Source organism: Hirundo rustica, chromosome 2 (genome assembly GCF_015227805.2).
Source record: "Hirundo rustica isolate bHirRus1 chromosome 2, bHirRus1.pri.v3, whole genome shotgun sequence".
Lineage (NCBI taxonomy): Eukaryota > Metazoa > Chordata > Aves > Passeriformes > Hirundinidae > Hirundo > Hirundo rustica.
This window is the reverse complement of record NC_053451.1, coordinates 79,653,909-79,663,319: the sequence shown is the minus strand read 5'-3', so window position 1 is coordinate 79,663,319 and position 9,411 is coordinate 79,653,909. Positions and strand designations below refer to the sequence as shown.

General features: G+C 44.4%; 1 protein-coding gene across 3 annotated transcripts in view; it reads left to right on the top strand.

Annotated features, from left to right (window-relative positions):
• The first annotated feature begins 6,359 nt into the window (after window positions 1–6,359).
• Window positions 6,360–9,411, top strand: part of TMTC4 (transmembrane O-mannosyltransferase targeting cadherins 4) — a 54,139-nt gene continuing 51,087 nt past the window's right edge. For all 3 annotated transcript variants that reach the window (XM_040055944.2, XM_040055943.2, XM_040055942.2), the window contains exons 1-2: window positions 6,360–6,478; window positions 8,758–8,973. In XM_040055944.2, the coding sequence (XP_039911878.1) occupies window positions 8,812–8,973 (162 nt within the window). In that variant the 5' untranslated portion in view covers window positions 6,360–6,478; window positions 8,758–8,811. The remainder of the gene's footprint in view (window positions 6,479–8,757; window positions 8,974–9,411) is intronic.

Genomic DNA, 9,411 nt, shown 5'->3' with positions numbered 1-9,411 from the left:
AATAATGGGCAAAAATATGCAAGACTGTGAGGCACAAAACTGAAGTCAAGGTGGGGAGAGAGAAAAGAACTATTCTTTTTCTCCCCTCTTAGAGGTTCAGAGAGAGAGGTGCAGAATTCAGTGCATGGCAGCCTGCCCAAGAGTGTCCTATCAAATCCACTTTCCATCAACAAGAAGTATTCTAGAAGGTAATTGGTCAGTTGAAAAACTCAGTCCCATTTCTCCTGAGATGAGCTCTCTTGGATGGGCAGAAGAAGAGTACAGTTTGTGTCCAATGAAACTGATGGGGTTTTAACATCCTTCCAGCTCAGCTAGTTTTTGTGAAACCTCAGAATTCCCCACTAGAAGGAAAACACTATGTTATAACCAGATTTGTTGGGTTCTGTTTCTTGTTCTTGCCACTCAATTACTGTCAATCATGGATAAGCAACTTTATCTCATTATTCGTTAGGTTTTCCACCTCTAAAGCAAGATGCTCTCCTTTCCCAAGCACTCTAGATGAAAACAACAATAGATTGTATAGCTATAGATAAAGTATTCCTTCTTAAATTTGTTATATAGCCATAATTACCACTGAGCAAGAAGGGAAAGAAAGAAAAATGTTATTTACAAATCACAGCTGGAAATTATCTAAAAGCAGCCACTCTAACTACACTACAGTAACTCATAGGTCTTAAATATCTCAGTGCTTTTTTGGGTAAACACTAAAAATGCTAGCATGATTTCATGCTTATAGCCACAATTATATGAAACAAAAACATTTTAATAAGAACAGCAATTTAATTTCACAAATAAAAACAACAAGAAAAGTTTAAAATAATTTATGTGATTTATGTCAGTGTTACTCTTTGATATCCTGGCCTACTGTCTGATGGTGTCTAATAGTTGCTGGATCACGCTGCTCTTAAGCTATACCTCAAATACAGATGCATCTTTAGGATCTTTCAATAAAGATTTCAACTTAGGAGTTATAAGCTGGGTTCATATGAACCATGTACTACTCTCTTTTTTTCATTGTTATAGTATTTCATTGTATGTATTTCCATAGAGTTCTCACTTTTAGAGATCAAAAATCACATTTTCCCTCCTATTTTTTAAATATAGGCCATGGTCATGGAGTTCTTTACGTGCAGGTGAACTTTCAGGATTTCATGGAACCCATTTTTAGGTAAGCTGGTGTGTGGAAATGAAATAAAAGGCAAGGTTAGACTCGCGGTTGAAAAGTTAAAAATAACAGGAAAAGGTAGAGGCCCCAATACATTCTTTCTTCTACTTCACATCATCACAATTTCATACTACTCTCTACAAAATTACATCATCTGACTGATTTACCACATTTAGCACTATATTTTATTTAGGCAAATTACTATGTGACTGCAAAATTAAGGTCCAATTTGCTAACATTAGGTAATACAAGGAAAGGCAAATAATTTTTCTTGTGCTCTGACCAGGGTTTCAAATGCTTTTCAAGGGAAGCTTCTTTAGATAGTGGAAGGTTTTTGCAGTAGATTATAATTTTTCTAATCTTTTACTGTATTGCCCAATGCAATTTTATATAGCATATATTAAAGTTCTAATAAAGTTAACCTTAAGATAGATACAGCAGCCTTTAAAAGTGCCTACTTTTATTTATATTTGTGTCTGTATGTGTGTTTAGTTTAAACACTATTAAACTAGAGGACAAAAGTAATGAATTACAAATTGATTCCGACAGCAGAGATGCTCGTACAACCTCTTGATTAGGACAACACAATTCTAAAATGTAAAACTTGGAAACATTCTCAAATCATAATGTTAGCACATGCAATCATTCAGACTGTGTCTCCAATCTTTTCCTCACACAGCTTTAAATAATTTTTGGAAGGAAATCTGAGAACCTTTGAAAAGGATTTAAGAGTTCCACTTTCCATTTAAATTTTCTTCTTTTTTTTTAATCTTCTGCTTCTTTGTGTCAGGAACAGATAGTTACTTTAATTTCAGTGTCTGGCAAAGAGAGGTGTATTTTCTCTAAAAAAAAGCCAGGCAGATGCACGGAGCGAAGCAGTTCAGTATTAATGGTGAATTTGTAACAAGCTGGCATAACTACATTGGTACTTTCTTTGAAAGGTTTAGGTTGATTATTGATAGACGGTTCTTTATTTTTCCCATAAAAGCTGAAGTATAGCTTGTACTATGTCTAAAGTACTACAATGAGAAGTCGTGATGAATATTCTTATGGTTCAGAGAACAACAGAATAGTGGAATCTTTGTTATCCACAAGTCTTTGATGTAGTACGTTTTCATTTTTTTATTGAAAAGAACACATTCCACAGACCATATTTCACACATTCAGAATTAACTTTTTTAAAAATATATTTCTTATCTACTTATTTAGGGGAAGGAGAATGTGTGATTAAGGATATATTTTTAACATAATTTAAGACCGTGAGCCACAATCCTTCAACTCTACCCCAAACATTTTAGTAGCAGCAAAACATAGTAGCAACAAGCCTTCAATGGGCCTGCTCATTCTCAACCAGTGAGCAGGGATATGTCTACAGGAGCAGAGCTAAAGGATTCAGTGCTCCACTGGAAGCCTCAATTCCAAAGCAAATTAGGGTTTTAGGGTCTTTCTGTCAATCCTCTTCTAATAACTTCTCTTCTATTTAATCCAGAGTTATCAAAGCACAGGAGCCTCAAGCATGTTCAGTTCCTGCATGTTTCATAAAAAAGCCCATAATGGCTGTGTAAATGGCAGCAACCTGATAGACACCTTCACAGAGAGACCCAGCTGTCACCAGTTCTGCGTGGTGACTGCCTGGCCAGGGTGTCTGGGCAGGCTGTTCTTCAGCAAACACAGAGCTCTGGTCAGTCATAGAATGAAGTGAACCTGGACCAAGTGGCAAGCCAAAAAGCAAAGCGAGGAATACCGAGGGATCTTAATGAGGATGACTTACGTGGGCCACGAGGAGAACCACAGAGAGTAAAGCAAGGAGACGTAGGAAGATGAGACACAGAAAAAACAGGAAACAAGAGTCCATTCATTGCACTTGTCCTGCAACAATCTTGTTTAACTTCTGTTTCATTTCTATTTTGTTTTTATGACTTACAGTTGCAACTGCAGCAGGCACATGACTTTGCCTACACACGTACAATACATGACATACAAAACAAGCTGCCTAAGACCTGCCACTTAAAATGCCTCATTCAGTGTCATTAATTGGGACACCAGCTGCCTAGAGGAAGAGACCATCGAAATACTATAAACAACAGTAGGAAAAAGATGCCTATTCTTTATGAAAATATTTGCATACAAAATGCCTGTGCATACCCCAGCTGTGGAACAGGTAGGGACCAGTTGGTTACCTACAGGTACAAGCAGTGGCTCTCAATGGCCACAGTCACTTTTATGATGGCAAAATCCAGGCAACAGAGAAGACACAGCTGTTCCAAAAACAACTGTGGTAGCAACTGACAGCCTTTTTAAGCTTCTGAACCAATTCTGCATTACCACAGTCCCTGACATTTTATTCTCCTGTCTGCAAAGTCCCTGTGATACTGTCAAGTACCAATCCCTTGAAATACGACGTGTTTTGCGCACTCCTTTTTTACAAGAGCAAGGCTGGCCTTTGTGCAGATCTGCACTGGCAGGCTGCTAAAAATAAGGATGCAATAGCCACTTAGGCAGATCAATTCAGCATGCTGAGAAAACTACAGAGCAAGGAGATACTCACTTCATAGACACAACCCTCCCAGAAAATGCAGATTAAAGGAAAAAAAAAAAAAAAAAAAAAAAAAAAAGTTGTATTTAGGAGCTGCTTCAAACTGAAATGCTAAAACAACCCTCCAAAGAAGCAGACTGAAGATAAATTATGCAGCTGTAGCTGATTTGAATCAGATTTTGAGGGAACTAGGGAACTCTCCAGAACAGGTATTTGCTCTGCAGTTCTTCATGTTAATTAAAGCAGAACAGAAGGTCATAATAAAAGCTGATCTATTATAAAAATAATAAAGCCCTAAGAAAAAAAATTGGTTATTTCTAAATAGAAAATAATGGGAAGCAGAGCCTTCTGCATGTGTTAACTAGTTCATATGGAAATGTTAATCACTATTGTTGTATTGACATAAGTGGTGATGAGGTGATTTATACCATCTGTGCATCTGGCTGTGAGGAAATATATATATATTTGACCAGAAATTATACCAGCAGACACACTGAACAAATGAAATTCCAGTTATGAAGCACAGATCAAGGATGTGCAGATGTCCAAGAAATGGAGCTACTAAAAAGGGTATGTGATTTGAATGGGCCATTAGGAGAAATAAATACATCAGCAAATGCGATGAAGTCAAACTAGGTACAGAACAAAACACAGAAATGTGAAAGTGAGTCAAATACTACAAGTCTGACAATTATCACAGTGAGTCTGGTGAAGCAAATCTCAACCTTGATTCACAGAACCTTACATATATTTACATATGCTTAAATTAAAATAAATCCTTACATATGGGAAACTTAAGCATGAACTGAAATTTCATTTAATTCATTAGAAATTGTAGAAGATAAGATTGAATACATGATATATTGCCTTTTCTAACAAAGGAATTTTTTCCTAAATTGGCCCCCTCTCTTCTGAGTCAGGGCCCTTCCATTAGCAAACACTAATTAAAAATTCTATAAATATTGTAATATCAGGAAGACTGTTGAATTTGAAAATTCTTGTTGACAAGAATTTGACTTGATAATATGTATGTGTGGTAGTTTTGGGGGGTAGAAGTTGAAACAGTAAGGAAATGTCAGGAAACATCAACCAGTACTTCCTAATCATGAAATAATATGACAGATCAGCTGTTTTTAGGAAGTGATATAAATCTCAATGCTTTGGATTGCAGAAGCAGAAACCTAGAAAACATGCCTTTGTTGATTATCTCATGTTTTACCTTGAATTTATAAGGCAAAATGACCCAAAAGTCATAAAGACATCTTTCACTTTTACCAATTCACGATGGCAAATTATGAAACACAAAACTTCCTCATTGTGCCCACCTAGATCACTAAGCCAGGGACAAAGCCAGAACAGACGAGATCATTTGAAAGTACAAGGCTCAATTTACTGGTTTGCAGGTCTTTGCGTATCTATTTTAGCTCTTGTACCACAGGGACCTGAAGTCTGCAATCAGTTCACAGAGCTTTGCGTGCTTGATGACAGCAGGTCGCCAGCTTTCCACCGCTTCACAACCGAGAAGCACCTCAGATGCTTTGTGGTAGCTGTTTAACAGGCACAAGTTACAGACTTCCATCTTAAAAGCAAGAGTTCCACGTATACTGCTGAATAATATACGAGCCTGGCAATTGTGCTGGCTCAGCTGCTGCCTCTCACCCAGCTGAGCTGCCCGTGTTGCAGAGCAGATGTTCCAAAGCAGGTGTCAGCAGTTAGGGGTGGCAGCCACCAAAGCCCTCCCAAAGCAGTGTTTCCACTCGAGAGTTAAAGCCACAAAGCAGCCATGAAATAACCTTGTTAATTTGACGCTTGATAATGCAAACATCTTAAAAAATCCCACTCCAAATTGTACGTCACTCCCTGGCACACAGCCAGGAGTTCTCATCCAATTTCAGTATGTTAAGATTTTAATGGGGGATTTTTAAGAGACGCTTCTGCCGAACATCGGTGCTACCAGTTCAGTGTTTAATCACACTTACAAGGAAATCGCGGTGATATTTAAACGTCCAAATTAACTACACCTGACACAGCCTGTTTGTTGTCTCCTTACAGTACCTATCCTGCGGAAAGCATCTGCAACAACCCCAGCAGGACGAGACCCTCCTACAGAAAAGCTCGGCCAGCTCACCCCTCTACCCGTCCCAGGCGGCGAGACGGCGACACCCATCCCCGACAGCGCCCCGCTGGCTCTCTATCAGCTTCCCGGGGCGACTCTCGCTCCGCGCACGCCCGCCGCCGCACGAACCTCGCCTTTGCGAGAGGAGCGGGGGGCTCGGTGCTCGCGGTTCTCCCCACCCCGTGCCGGGCGGCCTCCGCTCCCCGCGGCTCACCCCAGCCGCCCCCCACCCCGCGGCCAGCCAGATGCGCGGGACAACGACCACCGCCGGCGCAGAGCGGGCACCGGGAGCGCGGCGCAGGCGACGGCGGGCGCGGCCGGGAGCCCGCCCGGCCCTGCCTGTGCGCAGGGTGCGGAGTTCAGGACGAAAGCGGAGCGACCCGCGCCAGCCCCGCTGCCGCCGCGAGTGAACACCCGGCTCCGCCCGCCCGGCCCGCCTACAGCGCGTCACGGCGGGCATAGCCAATGGGTATGCGGGGCTGCCCCGGGGGTGGGGCCAAAGGGGGGCGGGGCGGAGCGGCGGCCAATGGGCTGCGGGGATGTTCCCGGAGGCGCAGCAGCCGCGGCCCCTCCCCCGCCGGCCGCTCCGGCTCGGGGCTCGCCGGGCGGGAGAGTTTCGCTCCCGGGTGGGAGATGCCGCGCGGGCTCCGCGTCCTCGCAGGTAACGCTGCGCGGGGGAGCGGGGGGTTCGCCAGTGCCCCGTCCGCTGGTGGGACCAGCCCGGGGCTGGGGGTGAGGGCCGGACGGGACGGGCCAGCCCTTACGGCGGAACCGTCGCCGCCAGGACAAAAGGGGAGCGGCGAGCGGGGCAGGGCCGGGCCACCGCCAAACTCCAGGCGGGGTCGCCTGCCCCCCGGCTCGACCCTTACCCTGTAGCCGCCGCCGCCTTCCCGGGCGGGCTCTTTCCCCGGGACCGGCCGCCGGGTGCCCGGGACGCCCCCAAGTTTGCGGGGCTCCGCGCACGGCCGGCGCCAGCCTGGGTGCGAGCCCCCTCCGCGGCGCCGGCGCTCTCCGGCGGGAGGCAGCGCGCCCGCCCCGCCGCGGGGCTGCCGCGGTGTGCGGCGGGGGCTCTCCGGGTCGGCTCGGGCTCGCCTTGTCCTGGAGAGGGCGGCGAGGAGGCGCCCTCCCTCCCTCTCCGCTGCCGCCGGGCAGGGGCGTGTGCGCCGCTCCGGTCCCCCGTGGGTGCCGCGCCGGCCGTGCGGTCGCAGCGCTGCCCGGGGAAGGGAGGCCCCCGTGGACCGGCCTCCTGGACCGCGGGGACGAGGGCTGGCAGCAGCTGTGAGCCGGATAAATAGAGCGAGCGTAATGGGAGAAACTTTCACGGCGAAATGAATTTTGAGTAGATTAAATATTTTAATTGCGTGGTGCGCGTTGATGATGCGTCCGTGCCGTTGAGAGCAACGCCGCGCACTTGCCTCAGTTAACAGCCACGCTTTCTCTCTTTTGTTTCCGCCGAACTACGAGCACAAGGGTGGACTACTCCGAGAAAAGGTTTTGCTCTTAAAGCGGCTGCTTTGCTCAGCCGGGGAGCTCCAGCCTCTCAGGTTGCACAGCTCCAGGTTACTGGCTGCCTGAATTTGGGAGCAGTGCCATATGGTCTCCGGAGCGAGGAGGGGCACTGGTGCGGCAGGGCGCGCCGCCTGTCCCTGGGCACGTGTGTGCAGGAATTGGGAATATGCGGGGACCGGAGTGTAGTACTGCAAAAAGGGAAAGCTACAGAGCAATTGCTGTAGCAGCCCTAATGGTCAGCTCTGTCCCAGAAGCCAGATGATTGGAGCTGTTTTCCTAGACCGTGCAAAGACAGCGAATGCAATGTTTGCAGGGATGTACTGGAGCTGGTTTTTTCTAGATTTTCTATTTTTCCTGTATGAAGGTATTAAATGCAATATTTTTAGGAGTGCAGCAGTTCATTTAATAAGCAAATTAATACGAAGAAGCTGAAGATAGGCTACTATATCTGCCTATCATTCTTTGGGCTTACAAAATTAAAAAAAAAATCATATTCTCTCTGGCTTTTACTGCAATTTTCCATTCACAACCTCCTTCGCTTGCCGTTTATACCAGCACTTGATAATAAGACCACTCACAGTAGTGTCTGAGCACCTCAGAAGCAGAGTAGTCCAGACAAAAGGCTGGCTCTGGAGCATCCAGAGAGTTCCATCTGAGTAAAGGTGGCTCATGGGTGTAAACCTCCATCCTTAGTACCTACCTCCACACTGACTTATCATTCAGTGTGCTTGGATTGCAGGGTCTTTTTCATCTGCCTCAACAACCTCATGAGCCCATGAATACAGCAGCAGCATTTCAACTGCACTTGAGGTGTGCACAGTGATTTCATGGACACTATTCCCGTCTCAATTCTATGTGTCTTGTTGTCTCATTGCTTAAATTGTTGAGATTTAGGGCCTAGTCCATTAACTGCTATCTCTCTATGTCTGTGTGTGATGTTTGTATGAATTCCTTGCATAGGGGATGTGTAAGACTGAGTCTTTTGATTTAACTGAAGGGAGTTGTGCTCATTTGGCAATTGACAATGTTTACTTTTCAAACGTGGAAGGAAATTATGTTTATCATTTTCTACAGAACTTTATAAATACTTCACAGTCCCCTGATGCATCTGCTTGGATTGCTTGAAAAGAGCAGTAAGAAACAGAAAAATAGTGATTTGCTCTAGGTTTTAGAATTTGTCTGTGCCAAAGTTTTACCTTCGCATCTAAGGATTTCTTGTATTTATCTCTGTGCTCCAACCATGAGAAATTCTGCCTTTACTTCCCCATTTGAAGTACAAAATTATGTTTAGGTATGTTCCAGTAACTGAGAGGTACTGAGAGAAACAATGTAAGGCTATATGAAACTTCATCTCCTCTCCCAAGCTTTCCTTTAAAATTCTTTTTTAGTGAATTAGAGCTGTAACCATGCACTTGTATGTGTTTCTTCCAGATTCCCAACCAACATAATGCTAAAGCTCCCAACTTGGAACAAGCGTTTCACAGGATGGCACAAATGGAACCTAATCTGGACCATGACGTGTCATGGTTCCTCCTTCCGTCATACTGGGCTAAAATGGTTGTGGCATTAATTTCCTTCCTCTGTTTTGCTAACAGCTATGATGGAGATTTTGTCTTTGATGATTCTGAAGCCATCATCAATAATAAGGTTTGTCTCTTTTCTTTTCCTCCCACCCTTTGGCATAAATGGTCATAGGAAAAGAATTAATGTAACAGTTGATCTAAATACACCCAAAAGTTTCAGCCTAGTAAAGAGCTTCTCCTTTGGGTATTACCTATTTTTCTTTTTCATTTTTCCATTTTGTTTTATTGGGTGTTTTTTAAAGTTAGGCTTTAAAGGTCTAATTTAAAGGTCTAATACCTATGCCAGTAGGTCTAATTTTATGTTCATTCCTAAGTCAGTGAGAGTGTAGAGTAAACCTTTCTGATACCCATGGATGTTAATAGGAGATTTTGTTCATTATCTTCTCAGGGCCACAGAATAAGACCAGTGAATAAACTTAGTCTGGTTGCAATTACATAAGGCATCATTAAGCTATTGTAGGGTGCAGGGGGTCTTCAGGTGTAATTTATACCAGAATAATGT